At 38.8% G+C, this 26,833-nt stretch overlaps 2 protein-coding genes across 5 annotated transcripts in view; one reads left to right on the top strand and one right to left on the bottom strand.

The window, feature by feature from the left end:
- LOC122631951 (peroxisome biogenesis protein 1) overlaps nucleotides 1-26,833 on the top strand; it is a 115,987-nt gene that overhangs the window by 84,198 nt on the left and 4,956 nt on the right. The window lies entirely within an intron of this gene.
- On the bottom strand, nucleotides 2,910-26,833 carry LOC122631954 (transcription factor Sox-19b-like). The gene is made up of 5 exons (XM_043818219.1): nucleotides 25,796-26,833; nucleotides 23,080-23,348; nucleotides 11,787-11,981; nucleotides 6,605-6,762; nucleotides 2,910-3,743 (listed from the first exon to the last, which is right to left on the bottom strand). The coding sequence occupies exons 1-5, from the start codon at nucleotides 25,798-25,800 to the stop codon at nucleotides 3,165-3,167; spliced, it is 1,206 nt and encodes a 401-aa protein (XP_043674154.1). The 5' UTR covers nucleotides 25,801-26,833; the 3' UTR covers nucleotides 2,910-3,164.

Genomic DNA, 26,833 nt, shown 5'->3' with positions numbered 1-26,833 from the left:
AGAGAGAAGAGGGAAGGAACGTGGCATCAGTAGGAACGGCCTTCCGACTTTAGGACTTCTCTGAGGTAGCAGTTGGGGTTGTTCCGAAGCCTCCGGCACCCTTCTCGCCTCCTTTCCTGAGACGTGTACTCTCTCCCTCTCTCTCTCTCTCTCTCTCTCTCTCTCTCTCTCTCACTCTCTCCAACTCTCGCACACACTTGCTCACCGCTCGACAGCATAATGGCCCTTCAGAGATCAGAAACAATGGCGTGCCTCTCGAGAGGATAATGACGGTGAAAATTGTCAGTTTGTCGTGCCGAGAGGCGTGCATAAGTCGGTAATCACCGTTCTCGCGAGCGCGTAAGAGAGAGAGAGAAAGAGAGAGAGAGAACCGGGCGCCTTATTATCGTACGACTCGAAGGCGCTACCGTGTGCCTTCCTTTATCGGTACGAAAAGAGACAGACGGACAGGCCTTCCTCCTCCACTTTTTTTTTCCGCTCTCGCTCTCTTTCTATATATCTTTTTCTTTTCTTCTTCATCATCTAACTGCTCGTTAGGTCTTTTCCGTAACGAAAGTCCACCGTCATTGAAGTCTTCTCTCTCTCTCTCTCTCTCTCTCTCTTTCTCTTTCTTTCTTTCTTTCTTTCTTTCTTTCTTTCTTTCTCTTCCTCTCGTTCGTTGATCTTCACCCGTCCAAATCTTTCTTTTTAATGGTCGCACGAGTTACGTCGCACGTGGAATGATAATAAATTAGTTCCTCGTAAACGCCAACGCTACGATCAAAGTCGATTCTTAAGAAACAAAATGACGAAGAAGAAGAAGTAGAGGATGGAATAAAGAAAAATGAGTTCATCCCGAACGAAATCACTGTGCACACAGGTGCTTTCTTCGCGTGAATTCGAAGGTGCGAAGAATCGAACCGTTCGAATATCCAAATGTCTCTTTGGCAGCTGTGTTACCCCTCCGTGTCACAGTTCTTAAGCTTTTTCTTCTCTTCGACAATACCCAGTGTGCCTCGGAAAATTTCTTTCTTTCATTCTTTATTCCTTTCTTTCTTTCTTTCTTTCTTTCTTTTTTTTCTTCCTTTTCGTACTTTTCTTTTCTCATGCACCGATGTATCCTGTTCACAAAGTGCGTGTCGGATTTCGATGGGTATTGTGCATCGGAGCGAGTCGAGCGCGAGTTATTTTGACGGATAGCACACACCCTTATTCGATTGTCTTCTAAGCCCAGCAGTAGCGAGAAGGAGGAGATCGGGCAAGGTACAACAGGAGAAAAGGTGTATATTAGAAAAGAAAAGAAAAAAAAAATAATAGAAGCTTCCTCTTTCGCGACGAATATTAATCTTGGATTTTCGTATTCCTATTGAACGTTTGAATTCCGTACGAACTCGAAGAGAACTTAATCGTTGGCGAAATTGAAACGTTAATTGAGGATATTTTCAATGAGGTTTAATTTAAAAATTAATCGAGGTCATTATTTCTTTCTTTTTTTCTATACTCAGTCCGCGATAAAAGAAATTAACGTTCGGTAAAGAAATTTTATTTACTACTTACTCTTGCTCGTTAGCGTCCTTCTATGAGATCGATGATAGATAAAACTGTATGCAGGAAATCGTATGATATCAAGAGCTATTTAGACCATCTGTCTAGTTGGAAGGATAATACTTAACCTTTATTTTTACTTTCTTACTTACAGTACAATATTTATAGATTATTTCTGCCGCTCGTAATGTAATACTCGAATAATCGATAAAGTTTATGATTTATCGTAACGATACAAATATAAAGGTTACACATCGTACAGCGGGAAGGAGTTAAAGGGTCAACATGATTTCGCCTAACTTTCCAAACTTTTTATCCGTGCGTTCTTATATCCCACCTTTCTAAGATTCATAATTTTTGGACGAGGAATACGCGGAATTGAACGAACGGAATTAATTCTAATTCGGATACGCCTTCAATTATAATCACTATTTAATGGAAGAGAAACTAACATTCATTTATTTATTTATCTTTTTTTTTTTTTTTTGACATAACAAGAACTTCATTCCAACGAAATTTTGAATTTCTACGAGTTAGTTAAAGGAAAACGAAAGAAGAAATTAAAAAAAAAAAAGGGGGAAAAAATTAAAAAAAAAAAAAAAATAATAATAATAACAACAACAATGCTCGTTCTAAGGCTCAAATATGCGTGTAGCTATACCTTCAATATGAAATTCAAGATTTGTAATCCTTCGATGAAAGTACATGGACGAAAAGGCGAATGAGACCCAATCGAAGGAAAAAGAGTGAAATTTCCGAGCGTCGTCGTACTGACGTGAGAAAGTTACTCTTTGCTACACTATTTACAGGAGGGACTATTTACAAATCTTTATAATCTGTCGTTAAATATAATCGGATCTTTGTTTTCACTTATATATATATTCATCTTCGTGAAAGTCACACATCGTTTTATTCCTATTTTCCTTCGTTTTCTTTTTCTTTTTTTTTTTCTTTTTCTTTCCCATCTTCGTCAGACGGCGAATTTGGGTATCGGTATTACCCAAAGATCCTCTATCTCCTTTAAATAAATACAGAAACGACAGCGATTCGTTGGTTCGTTTTTTGTTTTTTATTTGTTTGTATTTTTTCTTTTTTTTTCTTTTTAATTTTTTTCTTTGTTTAAACTTTCTGACCACGAGTCCTGTTGGCTAAAAAGAAAAATGCAAATTTTTTCCCAACAAATTCTTGATGTGCAAACAATTTGAAGCGTAATACGCGATCGTGTAAAATAAAATCTTAACAATATGTCTTGCAATAAATTAATCGGGGAAAACAAAATAGAAGTAATTAATGAGAAAGAAAAAAAAAAAAAGAAAAATAAAAGAAAAGAAAAACGAAGAAATAAAAAACAAAAGGAACAAGAACAAGAAGAACGAGAAGAGGATAGAAAAGGAGAAAAGAGAAAAGAAAAGAAAATGTACGAAAGAAAATCGTACGAAGATTCAAGATGAAAACAAAAAAAAAAGGAAAAAAAAAAAGAAAAAGAAAAAGGAAAAAAGAACAAAATCTGAGGACACGTGGCGGAAGTCGTATGATCAACGTGATATTTTCGTGGACCATATTACCCTGATGCGAGCTATTACTCGTTGTATTCAGGAGGATTGCTCTTCGAAGATGGATCAGAGCTAGGCTCTATCGGGTCAGAAGATTACAGTGAGTGGACGTCGGAATGATTCGTTTCCTGGAGCTGGTGCGGTTTGATAGCCACTGTATTGGCCCATCTGAGGTCCCAAAAGTCCGCTGGCTTGAACTGGACCAGGATAATAAGTTGGTAAACTGGCACCTGGACTCGCTGCTGATGACGTAGATGTCGAGCTACCACTGGATGATCCTTGCTCCGTTCTCTCATGTTGTTTGTTAATGTCTGGAGATTCGGCGGCTGGTGACCTTGTAGGACCACCAGCACCACTACCACCACCACCACCACCACCACCACCGGTTACGCTACCAGGACTTGATTCCTCATAAAGTTTATTCGGCTCGTAACTTGGCCGATTGTAATCGGATATCGATGGTTTCTGGTCCATATAAAGCTTCGATTGTTCGAAATAAGCTTTCGCCGAATCCAAGTAGCTACGATCGAGGTAAGATTTTGGACTTGAATCGAGATACTTTGGATCCGAATACATGCTCATCGCCAAAGTGCTAGGTGGCATGTAAGCGGCACGGTACTTGTCAGCCTCCATCGAGTACTTCATAGCATCCATGGAACTGACAACCTGAAAGCAAACAATCATTTTTTTCCCCAATGTTTTTCTTAAATATATCCTTATTATTACAGTCGCCAATACAAAAGGCAAATATATTATACATTCATTTTTTATTTGTTCTTTCTTTTTTCTTTCATAGACATCGTCTATAAAATTCTTTGAGAAATCAGAAAGAGAGAAATAGGATTTCAAAAGAATTGGTTTATCCTTAGCGAGGACAAACTCGCCGATGGCTATAAATTTTCTAACGATAGTCGTCGGCGTGGCTTCTTTGCGACAAAAACGGTCCTCTCTCTCTCTCTCTCTCTCTCTTTCTCTCTCTCTCTCTCTCTCTTTATCTAACTATCTATCTATCCATTTATCTCTCTTTCTCTTTCTCTCTCATTGAATCGTTCCAACGACCGACTGCCAGAGGAAGGAGACGAAAAAAGAGGAAACGAGTGTGCGTATTCCCGATTCTATAATTCGTGGACGAAGGATCGCGGAGGATTCCCTTTGTCGGATCGTTAAGCGGCTTTGTCCGGATGATTTACATGCAGTCTTAGTCTCGGTTCGCGCTGCTCTCACCTCTCCCCCTACGTCCAATTGATTACACCTCGGTTCCGCAGCTCGAAATCCGAGCTACGAGAACGTTAAGAGACGCTACCGTTGCTGTTTCTACTTTGGAATGATTCTTTCCAAAAATGTAATAAGAGTTCTTCAACAGCCTGTTAAAAATTCGATAGATTTTTTTATCTTACGTTAAGATTTAATTACAATTTTTTATTTCTCTTTTCTCTCTCTCTCTCTCTCTCTCTCTCTCTCTCTCTCTCTCTCTCTCTCTCTGTCTCTCTGTCTCTTTTTTTTCTGTCTATTCGTCTATCGAAATACTCTTTATCATTCGACCCCATGCGTTTCCATTTCTCCGTGTACGACGACGGTCCAAGAATAATGGTGCTTTTCTGAATGAAAACAGAGGAGTACGGTAGAACGTCATTGTCTAATTTTTTAAAGGCGACAACGTGCTGGACGAAGAGCGATGGCGACGACGCAAGATAATTAAGTCTTCCTTCTTTGCCGAGAAATAAGAGAAAGGAAAAAAAAAAAAAAAGGAAAATAAAGAAAACTTCGTCCTCCTCCCCATTCTCCTCCACCTCCACTTCCACTTCCACACCTCCATCTCCTCGGGTTCGAACGATGAAGAAGAAGAAGACGAAGAAGAAGAAGAAAAGGAGAAGGATGCCAAGAAGGAACGATGATAGCAGTCGCCTTGGAATTCTTCGAACGTGCTCGACGCGCTTCGCCAATAATAGCCGCTTGTATCGCGGCATAGCGTCGTTCCAGACGCGTCGGCCATTCAGCCGTTGAATGCAGAAATAACTAGCTATCTGTTTGTCTCCCGTAGCCAGCTGCGGAAATTCATACACAGACCACGGTCTCCGGTTTCTGTTTGCGAAGCCACCCTGGGGCCTCTTTGTTACCGCGCGAATGAAGCGTACCTACACTCTGCTCCTCCTCGTTCTCCTCCTTCTCCACCACCATCACCACCTCCACCTCCTCCATCGTCGTCGTTTCCTCTTCCTACTCGTCCTCACTTTCCTAGATACCCATCAGTCTTTTTTCATCTATCCGTACCTTCATTCTATCCATCCACCTGGCATTACCATCGTTACCAAGCCTATGCAAATCTTCGTACCTTTCTTTTTTGTCTTTTTTCTTTCTTTCTTTCTTTCTTTTCTTTTTTTTTTTTTTTTTTTATTGATTTTTTGTCGTTGTCGTATTTTTTTGTCTTTTTTCTTTTTTCTATTCCGCGTTAGACGATCCAATGAAAAGTTCCTATTCAGTAATAATCTTTACGTCGCCTTGGATTAAACGAGCGATTCCACGACGTCGATCTCTCTTTCTCCTCTGTCCTTTCTTTATTTCTTTATTTCTTTTTTCTCCTTTCTTTTTCTTTCTTACCGTCTCCCTCATCGCCAATTAGTACCGCGACACGATTCTCTCCGCTTATCCTCGTCTACGATATAAAACGAAGGAGTCGTTTGTCGTCTCTTTCATTCCTTAACCCGACACTTCGTTTATGTTTCCTTACATTTATTAATGCGATTAGTACAAACGGATTTGTTGGAATAACATTTCTATGGACGTAGTTCGTTTTAATACAGAATTGAACCGAACGATTTTGTAAGATAATTTTTCTTCCTTTCTAATAATTCGTTTCTCATTTCGTAAATATTAAATTTCTTTGTTCCTTTTCTTTTTTTTTTTTTTTTATATAGACGTATCCTACAGTCTTATTCTCTATATGTACTCTTACAAAACGTTCGACGATATCAAAACGAATCGTTAGTCGTAAAAATGCTATCCCAATATTTTCCTGCACGGGATAGGGGAGAAGAGAGCTAGTGGGTGGTCTTCTTCTTTTCGTGGGTATCGCGATAATAGGTGTTTGTGCGAATGTCGTGCACCCTTATAGAGGGATCACGACAAATCGACTTGCCGATGTCACTCCCGCTGAATCGCTTCCATTCACTAATTGTCCCTACTTTTGTATCCCATCGAAGGTCTAAGAATCGAAAGATATCGTTCTTTCGACTCAGACCTATTGTGGAAATATGTCCCTCGCTTTCTATGTTTTTCTTTTTCTTTTTTTCTTTTTTTCTCCAAACGTCAAAACGTAGTAAACATTTATAAATACGGTAAGATCAATGGCCAATTCTTAACTTCCTGATACATGTTTCGTCTACATTCACGTAGAGTCAAATATTTAATTTAATTCGTCGTAATCGTGTTTGCACGGTATTTTATTATTAAAAAAAAAAAAAGAGAGAGAGAGAGAAAGAAATCGAATACCGTATGGATAAAAATTAATTAGGTACGCGAGAACTCACTTGTGCAGGTGCAGCGAGACCAGCAGACATTGCTGCTGCCGATTGCTGAGCAGCCGCTGCAGCCGCAGCGGCCATACTGGCTGCGGAAAGTGAACCGTAAGCCGCTGCAGGCCCATAATATGGTCCCATACCAGCTTGTCCCATGCTACCAGCCATTCCTATAACAATAATCGTAACAATTTACAATTAATTCCTATAACACGATACATTGACTTTTCTCGTTTCGTTTATTTTTATTTTATTTGCAAAATAATTTCAAGATCAATGGGTATGATCGTTAAAATGATGTTTTACAAGGGAACATTACAAGTGACACATAGTATACAGCATATCGATCATTTCTGTCGAACAAACGAGAATATGAGAGAGACAGAGAGAGAAAGAGAGGGAGAAGCGCTTCATTGTCCGAGAATCGACGAAGCAATGAGAAGACGTCGTTCATAGCTCGTTTAAATGGCCGGAGTCTATACGGAAGAAAATCCTAAGAAAAAAAAAGAAAGAAGAACGATGATTGGCATTGAGTTCTTAGATTTATGATCTTCTCGATCGATAATCGAGTGATCGCCGGAACGAAGGTTTCACGTTACCTCGAATACGACGACTTATGATAACTCGTATATTTTGAAAAATACTTGCCGATGACCAAATAACAAAGAATGATGAATTTTTCGAAGATCTCAAATGTTCGATAAGCATGACGAATCGAAGAAAAGAAAACAAAAATAAATAAAAAAGGAAACATAAATGTTCCAACGATTATTATTTTCTCTTAGTAACACAATTCTCTAATCGTCAAATAAATCCCATCGATCTTGATCGATTCGATTTATTTTTTTCGGTGTTGGTTTACCCTAGGTTAGATTGTAGGTTAGATCAGAACGAACAGATGTTCGATGAATCGGGCGTGTAATACGCTTCGACGATCCCCTATTGCTTTGCACAGATTTGTTTGACATTCTCTTAGTATTCTCTATTGTTTTCATTCTGTACACCTTCTCTCCTTCTCGGTTATTACCCTTTTCTTTTGCTTGATTACGTAAGTTTCTATGTATTTGAGTTTTTGTAATCTATTATCTATTTATTTAATACGTATTAAAATGATAAAGAATATAAAAATTTAGAAAGTAATCCCTACAAAAAAGTGTTCGACGAGAGAGAAAGATAAAGAAAGAGAGACAGAGAGGCACGTAAAATAATTTTTATCTATATATCGGCTGTATATCGATAGTTCAAATATTGACAAAAAATCTGCAGTCGCAAATAATCTTAAAAAAAAAAAAAGAATCCCAAAGAAAAAACATATTGAACGTAGAAAGAAAAAACGACAAAATTGTTCGTGTCTTCAGAATGCCGAAAGAAAAACATTAACAGAGAAAAAAAAGGAATTACAAATATATCAAAGTCATTTAATTACAACATTGTTGATTGGACAATCATGAATTGAGAGAAAGCAAAGAATGATTAATTTTCAAAAAGAAAAAAAAAGAAACAAGAAAAAAGTAGAAAACAAGTTACTATATAAGAAGGACTAGCGGATAATATAAATCTGCCAAGGAAGGGAATTATAATTTACGCGACAAAGCGCCACTCATCATGCTTTCCTTAATGATATCAAGAAGGGCCGATGATGGTGTTGGTGGTGTTGGTGATGTTGGTGATGGTGATGGTAATGGTGATGGTAATGGTGGTGGTGGCAATGCGAATGGGTAAGTCGGAGGGTCCCGTAGAAGAGAGAAGTACGCGAAGAAAGGGCAAGGGGGAATAAATCGTCGAATAATTCCCTTCGGCGCGTAAGGGCCCTATTTGTGCGCGACTCGTTCCGGAGTCGTGAGACGATTCATTGGTTGTAGCCACGCGAACGCATAAACATGTCGCAGTGAACGCGTTATTTATCGAATTGTCTCAAGTTCCGTGCGAATGTCCGGTGAACGAAGTTAACTTACGCAAAAGCCTGGGGACGAACGAAGTTCGACGTAAAACTTTTTGTTCAAAGATTTACGGGTTTTTCTTTTTTTTTCAGACTAATAAAATCAGCTGTTGATAAAATTAAAGAAAAAGAAAAGGAATAATCAATTAATCGATCAAAGTAAAAGTTCACATGGTTTCACGTTGTCCTTTCTTTCATTTTTTTCTTTTCTCTCGTAAGTTAAAACGTACCGAAGTATAATTTTATACTTTTTGTTTCTTTCATCAGTCGTACAAGTCATATTCGCTTTTGATAATAATACAAATAATTAAAATAATTACGTTATATATGAAGGGACCACCGTTGTCGTTCGATGTCGAATATAAAAAGAAAGAAAGAAAAGAAAAAATGTCTAACAGCATTACCAGGAGGAGGCGGCATATTTCGCGTTTGCGTTTATCGTACTGCTTCCCATTAGGTCGCTTTTTATAGTGAACTCTCCGATGGGGAAGAGATAGGAGAGAGGTAAGAGAGGTAGGGTCGGAGGGGGCGGAGTTTGGCGGTAAACCCTGATCCTCGTCCCTTTGAAGTAAACTTTAGTATTTAGATCCAGTAGTACATAGTCAGCATCAAGTCTTCCGTATCGGCTTCCTCGATACAGGGAACAACAAATATGGCTTAAGACGCGATAAAATGCTAAACTACGGCAATTATCGTCGATTCGAAGCGACGCTTTTCTTTCGTTAGAGCGGGGAAGTAAATAAGTAGTGAATCTACGTGATATAGAAAGTGTATATATATATATATATATATATATATATATATATATATACATACACACACATATATATGTGTATGCGTGCCTAAGTGCATTAGTGTACGTGTATGCGTGTATGTTTCTCGTAAGACGAGAGGGTTAAGTCTCTTCCCCCTTCCCCCTGGGAGCAGAAAGAACATCTCAGAAATTTCAACTTAAGCCGATAATTTATCCCAACCACCCACGCGCATCTCTCCACACGCGTGGCACCGTTTGCACTGTACCTACTGAAAAAATAAGAAGAAGAAGAAGAAGAAGAAGAAGAAGATGGAGAAAGAGGAGGAGAACGAATTTCTCGGGAAACAGAAAGAGAGAGAAGAGAAAATGAGTAGAAGGAAAGAGAGAACCGAAGGTGGAAGGCTACGACCGATAAATCGAGGATTACCGATCACCCTTTTGCCTGTGGAAGTCGCGTGGGCGGTTTGGGGATAAATTCCAGCCTTAAAAGTCCCCCATCGCCATTGCCGGAATTAATAATTTTCTTCGGCTGTTCCGCGAATAATATGCGGCCGTATCGTCCCGCAGGAGGGTGAAATCGTGAATGAACGAAACCGATCGACAACAAGAGGATTATTCTCGTATATACCTAACGTTGTTTTCCTTGGCAGACTTCTTTTCGTTGTTTACCAATGACATTTCTATTTCTTCTTCTTTTTCTTTTTCCTTTTCTCTTTCTTTTTTTCTCATTGAAGTTTTTTAACAGCCTCGAATTGCGTTTGTGAAACATCGAACGACTTTCGATTCAACTATCCATCTAATTTCGTGACGTTATCGTTTATCGTGTTGATTAAAGAAAGAAGTAGAAAATAAAGGAAGGAGAAACAAAAAGAAAGAAGAAGAAGAGGAAGAAGAAGAAGAAGAAGAAGAAGTAGAAGTAGAGAAGGAAGAAGAAGAAAATCTTCCTTTTTCAAAACGATTGCCATCGAGTTAAATATTAACAGAGTTTCTTTCTTTATCATTCTTCGCTTTTCATTCCGCATATGTTTCGCAAAAGAAACGAGACAATGTTGCAATCGTTTCGAAGTAATTGGAAGCATTACGAAGCAGGTAAAGTGCAGCCTTCGTGTTATTATCGAAACAAGTGGAATATTGCATATAACTAAGTACATACGATCGATTCGACCGATCCGCCGTCTTATTCGACTCGAATGAGGACTATCTTTAGAAATTTTATTCGATAAATAGATAATTGAATTGATCGACGTTTATTGGAACGTACGAAATAGGCTCGTCTCTTCGAAATTTTATACCCTTTGATAATTTCATTAATCCGATTTCATATTTCTATTTCTATACCGAAGGATTTGACTTTGGGAGGAGAAAAGAAGAAAAGAAAAAGAATAATTTAAAAAAAAAAAAAAAAGAAAAGAAAAGAAGAGAAGAAAAATATACGTATAAAAAATAATTAAGAGAAGCAAAAACAGAGAGAGTAAATAGATACATAGATAGATAGGTAGGTAGATGGATAAATAAATAGATAGACAGATAGAGAGAGATAGAGAAAGAGAGAAAGATAAAGATAGAGATAGAAATAGAGATGAAAAATGTTCATTTTCTTCGCTTGAGAGAAACGCAAATGCTTCGTCTTATATATGTGTTTACGCAAGTGTAGACGACGAACTCGCGATATTTGTCACGACGTCTGAACGTTCGTCGACGGTTGCATCGCTTAGTCGCGACGCGAAGAGAAACGGAAGTGCGCATCTTTGATGCCAGAAGATCGGGACAATGAAGGAGCCATTACCGGATCGTTCGAGGAAGCGAGCGAAAGAAAAAATAAAGGAAATAGAAAAGGAGTCGAGGGAAAAGAAGAGAAGGAAAAGAAAGAGAAAGAAAAAGAGAAGGAGAAAAAGGAAAAAAAAGGGAAGACGACTTTTCGAAACCGCCATTATGAGATTTCCGAGCGTGTTTCCCGGGGGCATTGAAACCACTGTGTGTGCTTTCTAAATGACAATACGATCGAAATGCCAACCCTCGGGAGACCCGAGATAAGATAAGAATATCAAAGGCTACGAGAAACGATTCTTTTATTCCGCTTGATTAAAACGCCTAAGTTTTCGAATTTCATTCAAAACAAAATTTTATATTCCATAATTCGTCCTATGTGTGTGTGTGTGTGTGTGTGTGTGTATGTAGTAATAATCTGTATCACCGATTTTCGAAATATGTTACCGCGGAACCACTTTGGCAGATTCCAATTCAAGAATCGATTCAAGGATTTTCGCAATGTTTAATGATCGTATTATCTGAACGACTAAACTTTTATATTATTCGTGTCAGATGATCCGACAAAACAGTTGGCTATATTATGGTAGGTTTTATAATTATTAAGAAACTTTCTGAGGGTTTACATGTTGAAAGAAAAAGAAAAAGAAAAAAAAAAGATTTAGAAATCCCTCGATTATATGACATATCTAACTAATTAGATACATACGGGTTTGTTAAAACATATCTATTACCGGCTCGAAGAGCATCCATCGGAACACTTGGATAAGGAATGCTATAAGGATATCCCTCTTTGCGTAATGTTTTAGGTTTTCTTCTAGGTCTGTATTTGTAATCAGGATATTCCTTCATGTGTTGCGCTCGCAGCCTTTTAGCCTGATCGATAAATGGCCGCTTTTCGTCTTCGGTTAACAACTTCCATTCTGCACCTGTAAATCAAACGAAGAAAATCCAATGAAACAGTTTGAAATTTCTTAATGAAAAGCTTTTTGAAAAACAAAAAGAAATAGAGAAAAACAACGCGTTGGATGGATTATGGTTCTAATGAGAACACTGTTTGAAACTGTTCGAAAATTGTGATGAAAAGGAAAAGGAACAGAGAAACAGAGAGAGAGAGAGAGAGAATGATGACGATGACAACAACACGCACTTTGTAAACCTCCCACTGTTATAGTTACACGAATAACGCTTTGGATCAATGAATACAAAGGCCATTGGTGGATGTACTACATTTGTTCGTGGTTGAAGCGTCGCTTGCATCGCGATGCTGTCGGTGTCCTAGTCGAGACTGGTGGACACGAGCGTTATGATTGAATTGATCGACGTGCGGATGTTGTGCATTGTTTAATGGCGCGTCGATTATTATCGACTGCGCTGCATCCCACGATTTTTACCTCCAACCGCACTACCCCTTCCCCTCTACTCTCATGCGCCGTCTCTTTTCCACCCTCACCACCACCGGCTCTTCTCCACTGATCCCATTTTCTATATTTCTCTCTGTTTTCATTCCATGGTAGACTGCTGAACATGCGAATCAAAGTTTAAAATGTGGTCATGTCGACGAGCCTTTTCAAAAAAAAAAAAAAAAAAGAAAAAAAAAGAAAAGAATAAAACGGAAAGGAAAACTAAATATATCAGGAAAAAAAATGTTCCTTTATTCTTCCTCTATTTTTTTCCTCCCATCTAATTAAACAACAATATTCCTGTTCTCTTTGAGAGACAGATTGTATCGAATAATTAAAATCTATCGAAGACGAATTCGAATCTATTAAAATTCCAAAATTCTTTAAATACAAAAGGGAACAGATTGAGAGGATTATTATAGAAACTGATTTAATTCGTGGATTAAATTTTATTGGTCCTATTAGATAACACATTTTAAAAGATAAGGATACTGGAGTCATGTTATTTCTCGAGATAAATGAAGAAAGAGGGAGAAAGAGAAAGAGAGAAAGAGAGAGACAGAGAGAGAGAGACAGAGATGTGCAAAGAGAATCGCTAACACGAAAGCGAAGCTTGCTGTGCTCGCATAGCGAAACGCTTTTACGACCCTCGAGCGTCATCGTGTCGCGAAGCTTTCTCTCTCGCCACCGACGAGAATTGTTTCACTGGGAATTAATTACCACTTGTTGTTGGTGCGCCGCCGGCATCGAGAACAAAGAGAGAACGAAACCCTGGGTATCCTGCGAAACGCTTTCTATCTACGTATATATGTGTGTGTGATATGTGTGTGTATATATATATATATATATATATACCTGTCAGTTTCGAAGTCAGTGCCAATATTATGTATACAAAAGTTGAGATTCATTGACAACGATAACATTATTTTCATACTTTCTGAAAAATTTTAGACAGAACACTCTGTCTCTCTCTCTCTCTCTCTTTCTGTCTCTGCCTCTCTGTCTCTTCGTCTCTCTGTCTCTCTCTCTTTCTCTCTCCTTCTCTATCTATCTATCTATCTATCTATCTCTATCAATCTAATTACACGCTTGACGCACAAAATTCTTCAAAGCAAGGACGCATCAAAATCATATTTTATGTGAATTTTAATTTGAAGTTCAATTAACAGGTATATAAGATAGATACGGAATCTTTTTTTTTATCAATCTTAATATGCTCGATGGATTGAATATTTTATTTATATAACTTTATCTACTTATTCATAATTAATACGTATTGATACGACATTTCATCGTCCCTTTATATTTCACAATAATACTTGTCGTCTTTGAAAAGTATTTCTTTGTAAGAAAAAATAAAGAAGACATCACTGAAATGTATCTGCAAGTGTGTCTGAAGAAAAAGCATTCAGAAAACGTACGATCATAATATCCATAGTCTACGGTAGCTCTATATCTCAAGGATACAACATCAGCAACAGTAACAACAACGACGACGACGACGACGACGACGACGACGACGACGACAACGACGAAGACGATGATGGCGACGGCGACGATGGCGATAGAGAACTCTGAGGTATCGAGGAAGGAAGGAAAGAAGGATGGAAAAACGAAAAAGAGGGGAGCGAATGGAGGATAAAAGTTTTCGATACGGAGGACACAGAGAAACTAACCTACTACACGCGTGTGGAAATTCTTCGTGCGAGGAAGAGTGGAAGAAACGAGAGCAAAAGAGAAAGAGAAAGAAAAAGGGAAACAGAGAGAATGGATGCACGTTGTTCGCGAGACCTTTTTACTCTTTCTCTGTCTATCTTTCTCTCTCCTAGTAGTTTGCTAGCAGTAGGCTATGACAATGGGAAGAGAGTTGCTTTCTACAAACCTATATCGAAGCACATAGAGCTAAACAATACGAATACGTGGTGACTTACAATGAATCGGAAAGAATGGTACCTACGTAAAAAGAGGAAAAGAGAAACAGAGAGAGAGAGAGAGAGAGAGAGAGAGAGAGAGAGAAGGGTGGGGGAGAGGGGATAAAAAGAAAAATTCTTTATTCCGATCGTTCATGACGAATAATGCATACCTATGTTACACATCAACGCTACGATCAATCGTCATGTTTCTTCCAAAATTCATCGAAAGTGACGGAGTGTATAGTCGATGAGGAAAGTAAGAGGAAAGTCAAAGCGAAATGTCAAGTTTACTTCCTCTATTTATAATAGTATTATGCTTTATCCAATCGATACGCGTTTTCTCGTTAGAAAGGCAGGTGGTAGAGCGACGAACTAGGTGGGTAGAGTTAGAGGGTAGTCAAGAGTGACGGGTAGGTAGAGGGTGAGCGAGGGGGTGGCTTGGTGTATTTGTTTAGAACAAAGGCTTCCCAGCAGCAGCAGCAGCAGCAGCAGCAGCAGCAGCAGCAGCAGTAGTAGCAGTAGCAGCAGCAGCAGCAGCAGCAGTAGCAGCAGCAGCAGTAGCAGTAGCAATAGCAGCAATAGCAATAGCAAAGCAGTAGTAGCATTGATGGTGTTAGTAGTAGGGTATACTTTCTCTCTCTTTCTCTCTCTCTTTTTCTTTCTTTCTCTTTCTCTCTTGTTTCTTCTCTTCGTCGTTTTCGAAACGACTACGACTACGACGACGACGATGACGACGACGACGACGGCGACGACGACGACGACGACGACGACGAGCTTAAAGCACAATGGCGCTTGCTTTTCAGTCCTTTCGCCGACGGACAATGGCGTTTATTTAACATCGTTTAAAAGTACAAAGCCTGTTAATTAATGGACGGGGGTGGAAAGGCTGCCAGAGAAAGGGAAAGAAGGGAATGGAGACCTTCCAGAGGATAACGCGGCCATGCCGACAGACCGACTACTACCACTAATAGGTACCTAACTTCTCTTTTACCCTCTCTCTCTCTCTCTTTCTCTCTCTCTCTCTCTCTCTCTCTCTCTCTCTCTCTCTTTCTCTTTCCTTTCTGTTTTCATTGTCAAAGCGGGGAAAAAGCTGCTGCTGGTTTCGAGAGGAAAGTAATTCGCCGATGAGAGAGAAGAATCCTAGGTACATTCCTTTTCACGAACGTCGACTGAACGAGGAGATGAAGTTTCTTTTTTTTGTTTTCTTTCTTCCTTCCTTCCTTTCTTTCTTTCTTTCTTTCTATTTTTGTTGTTGTTGTTTTTCTCAAAAAAAAAAAAAAAAAAAGAAGAAGTATGACGAAAAAGTACGCGATCGTAAACGTTAATTTGGAATCTTACGACGAAATATTTCAAGTCGACCTCTTTCATAGTTATTTATTATACATACTTATCTTTGTAAAGAAAAAAAAAAATACATATATATATATATATAGAGGGAGAGAGAGAGAGAGAAAGAAAGAGAGAGATTCCATTCAGTCGTATAAAAAAAAGATTTAACCATCCGTTGTACCGCGAGTAACGACACGAGCTAGAAAGGAGCACGAATCGATCGAACAGAACGTTCTCGTTCTACGTCGACGAGCTGTCCGTGCCGATGAAACGTGGAAATTGGAAAACGTTTCCTATGCTTCCCGTCGTTCGTCGTATGTGCGAAAAGAGTCTTTCTCTCTCTCTTTCTCTTTCTCTCTCTTTTTCTACTTGCCCGATTCTCAACATTTGTTTCTTGCTTCCTTTCTTTCTTTCTTTCTTTTTCACCTTTCTCTTTGTTTTTATTTTTTGTCGTGTAGAAAAGTCGTGTAGCATCTTTATGTCCCTCATTAATAATATCCCGTATTTATTAACACCTTTTGATATTTGCACTTGGGAACGCTCAATTAAGACGTTACGACGAGAGAATGGGCCGCGACTCGAAGAAGGAAAATTGAAAATAATGGCGAAACGAGATGCTAAATAAGACACACAATAAGAATAAATTGTATGCCTTCGTGCTTCCTTGCGTTTCCCTTTTTCAAAGCTCCTCCCTTCTCTTCTTCCTTCATCTCCACCATTTCCTCCTACTCCTGCTCCTCCTCCCTCTTCCCACTTCTTTCTCATTCTCCATACTTTGTTAGCGGCGTTTCCCCTTTCTTACGACGCATTACAATGAGGCCGTTATTTCCGTTACGGAAGCTGCATCGTACCAATTAACGAGAAAAGCCTCGAGGGCAACCAAAGCCCAAGATATGATTTATATATTTTTAATGAAATACAATTGGAATTATGAAACATCCTTGGATCTATGTAGCCAACTATCTACGTTTCGACCTATCTAAAATTCCGTGATATCTTATTTTATTTTTGAATGAACGTTATATATTATTTTCTATCATTATTAATGGTCGATTAAATCGATAATCATTCGACGATCTTCGTAGCTTCCGTGATTACATCATTGATCACCGTTACGACTTCAAGGTCCTCCTTAATTAATAGCTATCGGCTATACCGATAACTAAACGTGAGTAACAGTTAACGAAAAAAAAAAAAAAAAAAAAAGAATAGAAAGAGAAAGAGGAAAAAAATAGAAAAAAAAGAAGATAAAGAATAAACGGACAAAAGAATTTTAATTGATTCTTGATTTCTCAATAATATATAAATTTTTAGCGAACGATTATATTATTATATTTTATTCTTTATATTATATACATACGATGAGAGCACGTATTTCATCGTTATGTTAAACATTATGATGTCCATGGAAAAAGAAAAATGGCGATGGAGACTTTTGAAAGATCGTTTTGAGAAAGTAAGAAAGATAGAAAGAAAAGGATAAGAGAAAATGAGATGAGAAGCGGGGAAGAGCGCTCCGGAACGATCATTTTTTCTCCCCCTTCCCCTTTCCCTTTTTGTTTTTTTAATCACGCGAGCGAAAGAGGAAAGGCGCTTAGCCGTACGTTTTCTACGCGTTTTGTATACGTCGCCTTTGTCGCGACGGCTCGCATTGTTCTTTCGCGATTCTATAGGATTCGCACGGTGTCGGGATCCTCCGCGAATTGTTTTCCTCGCGAATTTCAAGAGAGAGAGAGAGAGAGAGAGAGAGAGAGAGAGAGAGAGAGAGAGAGAGAGAGAGAGAGAGAGAATAAAAAAGAGGTAGAGTCTTATGACTGATCTAAACGCGATCGAGCTACGTATCTCGTGATTAAAAAAATTGTTAATTACCTCGTTAACGAGTTATCTACAATGTTACTCATAAATCATCAACACACACACACACACACACACACACACACACACACACAAGTGCACAGACACATATATATGATAAAAATAAAATAAAATATCGATAATCCCGACACAATAAAATGAAGTAATCATATCTAATCTATTAGTAATATCTATGTACTTATTCGTATCTATACAATAAAGATTTTAATTAAATCACATAGAACAATATATAGATACGTAAGTACCTAGAAAAAAAAGACGTTCATTCGATAAGATAAGAATTCTTTCTACATTTAATAAAGAGTTAGATACGAAAAAGCGACGATGATGACGACGAACGACGATGGTGACGATGACGATGATAGCCACCTAACAACGCAAAGATTTCTCTGCGGAATAAACGCGGTAACGCGTCTAAACGAACGAATGGAAACGAGAAAAATAGAGAGAAAGAGAGAGAGAGAGAGAGAAAGAGAGAGAAAGAGAGAGACGAGGGACCGGGTTTAATACGCGGAAAATGTACGTGGTCCCTAAGGACACGTCAGGACACGCGAAAGGCTAAATAGGATCGTCGTGGACGCGAAAAGGAGAAACATCCATCCTCCTTTTCCTTCTCCTCATCCTTCTCTCCTCTCATCCCTCTCCCTCTTCCCCTGTTCTTCAACAGCTTTCCTCCCTTATTCTCCGTTGAGTATCCAACGACACAAACCGGCACGCGATTCGTTTCTCTTCGATGTGAACGACGAAAGAACCGAAACTCCGACTTAAGAGCGAGCGAGTGAGCAAGCGAGCGAGCAAGCGAGTGAGCAAGCGAATGAGTGAGTGAGTGACTGACTGAATGAGTGAGTGAGTGAGAGAAAGAAAGAGAGAGAGAGAGAGAGAGAGAGAGAGAGAGAGAGAGAGAGGTTTCAGCAAGCGACAGAAATACTTCATTACGATGAAAGCTTCTGCACGTAACTCTCCTCGAGTCTCTTCTTCTTGCCTCCCTTCTACAAGCAGAGCTTTTCTATCTCCTTCCAGGCGACACGCTCTTCTCCTCCAACCCCCTCGCATGTTTTTTACGCACGGTGCACCTTCTCTACGCGCCGTTGCTGCTCGTCCTCTTCTTACCCCGCTCTCTCCTTCATCCACCACACCGTACCACACTACCCTATCAACTCCCCCTTCCCTCCCTCTGATCCTCTCTCTCTCTCTTTCTCTCTCTCTCCCTCCCTCCCTCCCTCTCCCTTTCTCTATTCCTTTCTCGCACTCTCTCGCTCTTTGTAAAGTTACTTGCTCGTGCGCGCGCGTGCATACGCTTAGCTTAGAGACGACAATGCATTGGGGGTATTTTAGACGATGGCCGACAAAAATGAAGAGAGGGAAAAGAAAGAAAGGAAGAAAGAAAAAAAGAAAGGCAGAAAGGGTAAGAGAGAGAGAGAGAGAGAGAGGGTGGGGAGAAAGAGGGAGTATTCTCAGATAGACGAGAAGAATGGGAATTACGTCGATCGATGCAAAGACGTATGAGAAAGTCTCTAAAGAATCTTGGATAGTGTTGGCCTGTAAAGAAGAACTTTACTCGCTCGCGTATTCCCTTTTTTTTCTTTTTTAATTTTCTTTTCTCTCTCTCTCTCTCTCTCTCTCTCTTTTCTTTTTTCTTTCTCTTTCTCCTTTTTCAATCGGATCTCACGAATATCAACGAGAATCTTATATCGTATGATACCTAAGTAAGCCTCCTTTAAAATCTACTTATACATGAATTTATTGCGTATATCTCTAAATCAGCAATTACAATGGTATCACATTGTTAATCGAAACTTGTTTAATATATGCAAACAATTTTTATATCGAATTGATTAATTAATATAAAAGTTTACAGTTATAAGATTAACATAAAAGTTTACGGTTATAAGATTAAAGAGTTTATTACTATATATGTATGCGTATATGTTTTGTATATATATATATATATATATATTTATGTATCTATCTATTTCAAACGAACTTCATCTAATGCAATACCTATCACTGTAATCATGATAAAGCCTTTTCCCAAACTTGCAAAGTATACGTATATTACACACCGACTACATCAAAGTCCAATAAGGAGATTAGCTTCGACCATTTCGTTTCCCAATGGACCATTTCGTTACGAATTTATGTTCCTTTTCTCGTCACTTTTCCATCTGTGTTTCTCTTCATTTTCCCTATTGGCTTTTACCTCGTTCGTTCGTTCTCCATGAAAATGGAGAAATACTTTGAATCCTTCAAAGACTTGTATCGTCATCTTCTAATCGACGCAATAAAATCGTGCCTAAGACGTTACGCGAGTGAAGAACATAAATGCTTAGTAAGAGATAATTCTTCTTTCGACCTTCTCTACAAATCTGCGGTTTGTATTCACTTTACGTTCGTGACTAGTTATATACATACATATATATATATATATATATATATATACATATATACATACATATATATATATGTATGTATATATATATATATACGTAACATCTTAATAGCAAATCCAATGTCCGTCTGATCGTTCGCTAAAATTAATTATACTTCACCCAAGAATAGAAGACATTGACGTGTTTAATTAAATACTACAATCAAAGATATATCTCATCAAATGGAAATTACAAAAGCTTTTTTGTAAGAGTATTAAAATATATAAAATCTATCTTCTTTCTTTTTTTCACATCAAATTTTCTTCGCTAATAACGTACTACGAATATTATTTCTTTTTCTATTTTTCTAAAAAATCAAAACTTTTATGAAATTATTGAAAGGAGCGTTCGTGGAATTCCACGTACCTATCTATGTTCGAGAAATTCTACGTGTATCGAGGAAAGAAGAAAAAGAGACAGAAACAGAAAGAGAGAGAGAGAGAGAGAGAGAGAGAGAGAGAGAGAGAGAGAGAGAGAAGAGGTACAAGGAGTAGTACCAAATATGTCGAGAAAGAAATAGAAAAAGAAAAAAGAGACGAAAGGAAAGCTAGAGAAAGATGGAAAGAGAAAAATGAAATTTACGAATGTTCCGACAAGGGGAGTACAGAGTCGCGACAGCTAGCTATACATCGTCGTCTAACGAAAAACCATCCTCTCTCTCTCTCTCTCTCTCTCTCTCTCTCTCTCTCTCTCTCTCTCTCTTTCACTCAGCTTTTCCGTACATATCAACGTATAACTATACACGGTGTGCCAGGTATACGGCGGTAAAAGAGCGACGAAAAGAGTGTCGCGTCGACAAAGAGTGTGAGAGGGAGGCAACGAAGAAGGATAGAAAAAGAGAAAGAAAGAAAGAGAGAGAGAGAGAGAGATAGAGAGAGAGAGAAAGAGAGAGGGAGAGAAGGGGTAAAGATGGAGTAGGGAGAGAAAGAAGAGGAGGAAGAGGAGGAGGAAAGGCAGGAGGTTCGAGCGTGCGCGCATCATATTTAGCGAGGAGGAGGCACTTCCCTTATTCGTCGTCGTCGAGGGAGCGAAAAACGGGGGTTAGAGAGAGATAGAAAGAGAGAGAGAGAGAGAGAGAGAGAGAGAGAGAGAGAAGTGGAGGAGGCGAGGAAGAAAATGACGGATAAAGAAGCGCTCGAGGGGTGCTGCGGGAAGATCCCTTTGTCGAATACTCGGTATTTAACGGAAATACCAGCCGGAATACCTTCGTTCTCGCCCATCTTTTACCCTCTCCTATGCCGTACAAGACTCACCCCTTCTTACTCAGGATCCTCCTTTTCCATCGTTTTACTTACTCTCTCCTTCTTTCTCTCTCTTTCTACGTATCTATCTCTCTTTCTATCTTTCTATCCGTTTATCTATCTATCTGTCTGTCTATCTCATTCTCTTTCTTTCTCTCTATTTTCTATTGAATTTTTCTTAGATAGATATAGGATGTAAATGTGGTTAAATCGATTCCGTGCGACGTAAATTTGCATATAAAATTGTCCAAGATTTTTGTATTTAGATACGTATGTACATACATACATATATATGTATGTACGTATGTATGTATATGTCGAAATTTTGACGAACAAATTGTATTGCATTAATCGCGAACTTCGCATTGCATGTTGAACGTGACAAGTAAGTAGTAAGTAGACACTACTACCTACGTTGTTTTTCTTACTATTTTTTATTGTCCTTCCTCCTTTTCTTTTTTCCCTTCTCTTTTCTTCTTCCTTTCTTTTCTTTTTGTCCCTTTTGTTGTCGTTGTTTTGCTTCTCGTCGTAACAAGCGTAGGAGGAAAAGAAAAATAAAAAAAGAGCAGGAAAAAAAAGCGTTTTAACGTTGTAAAAGTTCGCGCTTTTTCAAAAGTACCTACCTAACTGGAAATACCTAACGTCGGCGCTCGAGGGCGCCGGAATTACGCGCGGAAACACAGAACGTCGACAGGGGAAAAAGAAAGGAAAGGAGGAAGAGAAAAAATGAGGGAGGGGAAGAAAAAACAACAAAACAAAAAATAAAACGAAAAAGAGAAAGACGAAAAAAACAATAACAACAACAAAAAATACAAAGAAAAAAAGAGAAAGGAAAACAACAACAACAAAAAAATAGAAAGAAAGCAACTATTTTCCCTTAGAAGAGTCGACTCGCGAGATATACACCTACCTACGCCGAGATCCTTTTAATTATTTTTCCGTAGCACTCGCACCTTGCCCTACTTCCGCCCGGCATTTGTTCGAAAACGTGCGAGCGAGCGCGCGAACGCCACACCCTCCCTAACTGTCCCGCCAGCTCGCTCTAACTATTAAAAGATTACAGTTACGTTTTTGTTAGTTCATCTCGTTTTCTTGTCTATCGTCGCACATTAACAAAAAAAGAAAGAAAAAAAGAAAGAAAGATAAATAAAAAACCATAGTAACTTTTTTCACCCTTAACGTGCTTAACGATTTCTTACACTACGATCTTCTTACGTATACATCCTTTCAAAAGAATAATTAATGAAATGCCTGTAAGATGCATCGATAAGATGATTCGTGGAATTAATTGTGATAGGAATAAAATACAGCAACGCAGCAAGGACGACCGATTAAAAATGAATTCGAAAGAATAAAGAGAACGTTTCTTTCACAAAGATAGCAGAGTCTCCTGTCGATAAATGTTCGTTGAGTTGCCAAATTTGTAACGATCAATTTTTCGATCTATCAAACGAATTATATGTTATAAATGTACTTCCGTTTCCATTGGTTATCGATAAAATATTACACGGATAAGTCCTTCTCACGAATGATATTTTCCAATATTTCCGTCGAGATATGTATTAACTTAATGATATTAAATTTAATATCGTTATCATATATACAGATTTATAAGATCGATATCGATTCAACGTATATGGATATGTATATATATTTGCACAATGTAAAGTTTCTTAAGCGACACGATAATTTACAATTTACAAAAAGAAAACTTCACCAAATAGATATATTACGTACTTGCATTAATACGTACATTACAAGAAAAAAAGAAAACGGAAGAACAAAAAAGTATATATGTTAATTTTCGTGTGATAAAAACAAAGAATTAAATTCTCACCAAGCCTTTTGGAAATTTCACTATTGTGCATCTTCGGATTTTCCTGAGCTATCTTCCGTCGCTGAAGTCGGGACCAAACCATGAAAGCATTCATGGGTCGTTTTATGTGTTCGACCTGTGCCTTCTTGACGGCTGCAGGGCCAAGAGGGCTACCAAGGGCAACCCCCATGGGACCGACCCCTGTGGCACCCGGTGGAGATGTACCGGGCATACCCTGCATACCTCGTAGGCTGTCCGTGAACGAGCCATCGCACATGTTGCCGCCGGCTCTGTAATTAAACGCGAGACACTAATTAGTAAGGGCGATGAAACGGGTTACGACGTCACGGCCATTACGATTACAAGTTGTTGATTATCGGATAGCTTTCGAATATTATTTCTTCGAACCTTTGACATTATAATTTCTATTTCTTTCGTTTCTTTTTTCATGCTCGTAGAAATCTACGTTCAAATAAATATTACATACAGTTTTGTCTTCGAAATGACAGGGGGAATATTAATGGTAAATAAATATCTAAGTAGCTATCCATTTACATTTAAAATTTTATCTTTGATCTTACAGTAAATTCTCCAAGCACCCTGTAATATTTTTTATTACATTCCTGCTAATCCTTCCAATAATCGGATAAGAAAAAAAAAAAAGAAAGAAAGAAAAGAAGAAAAAAGATTTCTAAAGAAACGAACAAAATAATACCTACATAGATTATCTTCATAAATCAATGGCTAATTCCTTATTCGTTTCCTTTCTCGATTAGGGAACGACTAAATCTTATCCTTTCCTCGTATCAAAGCCATCAAACAATCTGAGTATATTCAAGATTGCACGCGTTAGCGAGATCGCGAGTGGATGATGTCAAACTCCTTTTCGTCTCTCTCTTTCTCTCTCTTTGGACCCTAAATGTCACCCCTAAAGCGAAGGGTTTGCCGAGAAGAGAGTCGACTGTCGTTCCTTTTCTATCTTCTCAACCACATCATATTTATATCTATTTCTCTCTCTCTCTCTCTCTCTCTCTCTTTCTCTGTCTCTTTTTTACTAACACAATTACCACACGAATCTCTCCTTGAGTATTCATTAAAAAGAGAAGAAAAAGGTGTAGTGGTCGTAGGAGGAGGAGGAAGCTCCAGGAGGAGCCCAGGGCTGTAGTTACGATTTTGTAGGGTTAAAATCACCCTCGGTGAGAGCCACCCTCGAGTGTCATTCAACGAGGATTAATAGATACGTCGGTTAACGTGGGCGCAGGAGGAGGGTGGCGGGCGGTTTTGGGGTAAGGTAGGGTGGGATGGGGTGAGGTGGGATCCGGGTGGGTTCGAGCTTTGGTAGGTACTCTCGTCGAAAGGGAGAATTCGATGACTAGAGAAAGAAAGAGAGAATAGGAGGGTTGCGTTTGGTTTGTCGCCGAGAAGATGCTGGAAGTAATGGTTGTTGTCAAGAAGCGCTCTAGGGGGGCATTAGGAAGCGCTAATTGAATGTTTTGCCACGGCACAGCGGATATCTACCAAACGATTCGAATGATTTCGACTGGAGTGGCTCCATTCGAAGGAGAAAGAGAGATAGAGTGATAGAGGGAGAGAAAGAGAGAGAGAGAGAGAGAGAAATCGTGATTCGATTCGCACATTTTTCACGGCCCGCCACGTGAAGCGATTCGTGCGATCCGATTATTTTTTTCTTTCTTTTACTTTCTCGTTTATTTACGCTCGTTTATTTACATAAGTAAGCAAGTTTGTAAGTATGTAACTAAGTAAGTACGGATTTGGTATCGTCCGCTCGATTTAACATCATTTGCTTGTTTAACTTTCACCGATTTGAATATTTAATTTGTATGTATTCGCTTCATAGAACTTTCGCATTATCAAGCAAACGGCATTAAACGTCTAAATAGGATAAGCACGATGATTTGAAACAATAATCCGTACGAAAAGAACGATATTATATTTTTCATTCGTTCGAACGTTTTTACGATCGAATTATGCGCGAACACGCGGTCTTGACTCTTTTACCGTCGCTTCCATAGTAATTGTTTCGGACAAAATGAGTTGGTAAATATTCTACTCCTTAGAGATTATAAATATTCATTCCACTAGACGCGTTCTCCTTGTGTTCTTTTCATTTTTCCTAATTTTTTCTCTTCCTTTTTTTTTCTTTACTCTATTGTAAAATTATCTTTTTCTTTTCTTTTTGTTTCTCTCTTCTTTCTTTCTTTTTTTTTTTTTTAACGTAAATGAACCATAGCAATCGATAGAAGAAGGATCATACGTGTTTGATCTTGAAACGTGGACAAAGTAATAATCGTAATAGTAATAATCGTAAATAATAACGCGTGTAATAGATATTCGACAAATTGTATTCTTAGGTGAAAGATCAACGCTAAGTATTTATCGCGTTTACTGTTTTTATTTGCTACGCAATGTCAACTACATAACATGTAAACAAACATTTCTTCTGTTATTGCGCTTCAAATGTACTTACTTATTTTATATGTAATGAATCATATCGAGAAAAGAAAGACAAAAGGAAAGAAAAGAAAGGGAGAGAGAGAGAGAGAGAGAGAGAGAGAGAGAGAGAAAGAAAAGAAAGAAAACAACACGAGATGAAGAAGACGATCGGAAGGTCAAAAATACGAAGCAAAACACGTGTTACGACGATAAAATTGAACACGGAGATAAACATAGAGAATGATATATCTATACTTAACGAAATACATTGAATTAAACTCACCTCATATAGTGGCCGGCGGCACGTTGATGTAAGTCCAGCTCAATTTTGTTGCCGTTGGTTGAGACTAACGTCTCAAACGTTTTATTATACAGAAGTTAATGCAACAACAACAAACAACAAATAATAACAAACGGAAGTCACTGCACTACCGATTTGATCATATTCACTCGGAGCAGATAATTTTCGGCTTGGTCCAATATGATATAGCACTTGTTTCACGTTTCCGAGGGTAACAGGTAATCCACGATATACATACGTATCTAATATGACGTCGTTTTTTGTTGATTGTATCGCACAAGGTCGTATACGAAAAGAAGAAGAGGAGGAAGGCGAGCGAGCGAACGAACGAACGAACGAACGAACGAACGAACGAACGGACGGACGGACGAACGGACGGACGGACAGACGGACGAACGAACGAACGAACGAATGAACGAGTCACGTTATCCGACGCATCCTTGAAATTCGTAGTTTTCTGCTCCGTCGATGATAACAGGAATTACGTTATGAAGAAGTAAAGGAAATAAATGATTTACTTAGGAAACGTATGCGAAAAGGAAAGAGAGTGAGGAGAAGGAGGAGGAGAAAGAGAGAATGAGAGAGAGAGAGAGAGACAGACAGAAAGAGAGAGAATGAGAGAGAGAGAGAGAAATAAAGAAATGTCCGAGAAGCACGAGGGAGAAGCACGTAGGAAGTACACGGCAGCGTCGATCCTTCCCCACGAACGATAGTTTTGGGAGTGTGCCGCGCACGAAAGGCTCGAGCTCGAGGGCTTCGGTTATCCCGAAGTCGTGCCGAGTTGCATTCGGCCGTGGATCTCCCCACCACAGTCGTTCGCCCGGCCACTAAGCTCACGGTAGCGCACGACTCGGATAAACGCAACTGCCAATCTCGCGAGTCGATGGGCGTGGCTGTTTCACCGACGGCCATCCTACGTCGCACGTTGATTGGTTCTACCGGCATGCTCATCGATACAAGGCTGGTCGAGGCGGTGGGATACGTCGCGTGTCGAACTCTTTCTCTCTCTCTCTCTCTCTC

This window comes from Vespula pensylvanica, chromosome 9 (assembly GCF_014466175.1).
Source record: "Vespula pensylvanica isolate Volc-1 chromosome 9, ASM1446617v1, whole genome shotgun sequence".
NCBI classification, from domain to species: domain Eukaryota; kingdom Metazoa; phylum Arthropoda; class Insecta; order Hymenoptera; family Vespidae; genus Vespula; species Vespula pensylvanica.
This window is presented reverse-complemented; position numbering and strand designations above follow the sequence as displayed.

Excerpts from the sequence above, each read along its gene's own strand:
- LOC122631954 (XM_043818219.1), bottom strand. Across the intron at positions 11,982-23,079 it reads TGAAATTTCCAAAAGGCTTG|GTGCAGAATGGAAGTTGTTA; the intron begins GTGAGAATTTAA and ends TTTGATTTACAG. Across the intron at positions 6,763-11,786 it reads GATGGATGCTCTTCGAGCCG|GAATGGCTGGTAGCATGGGA; the intron begins GTAATAGATATG and ends TTATTGTTATAG.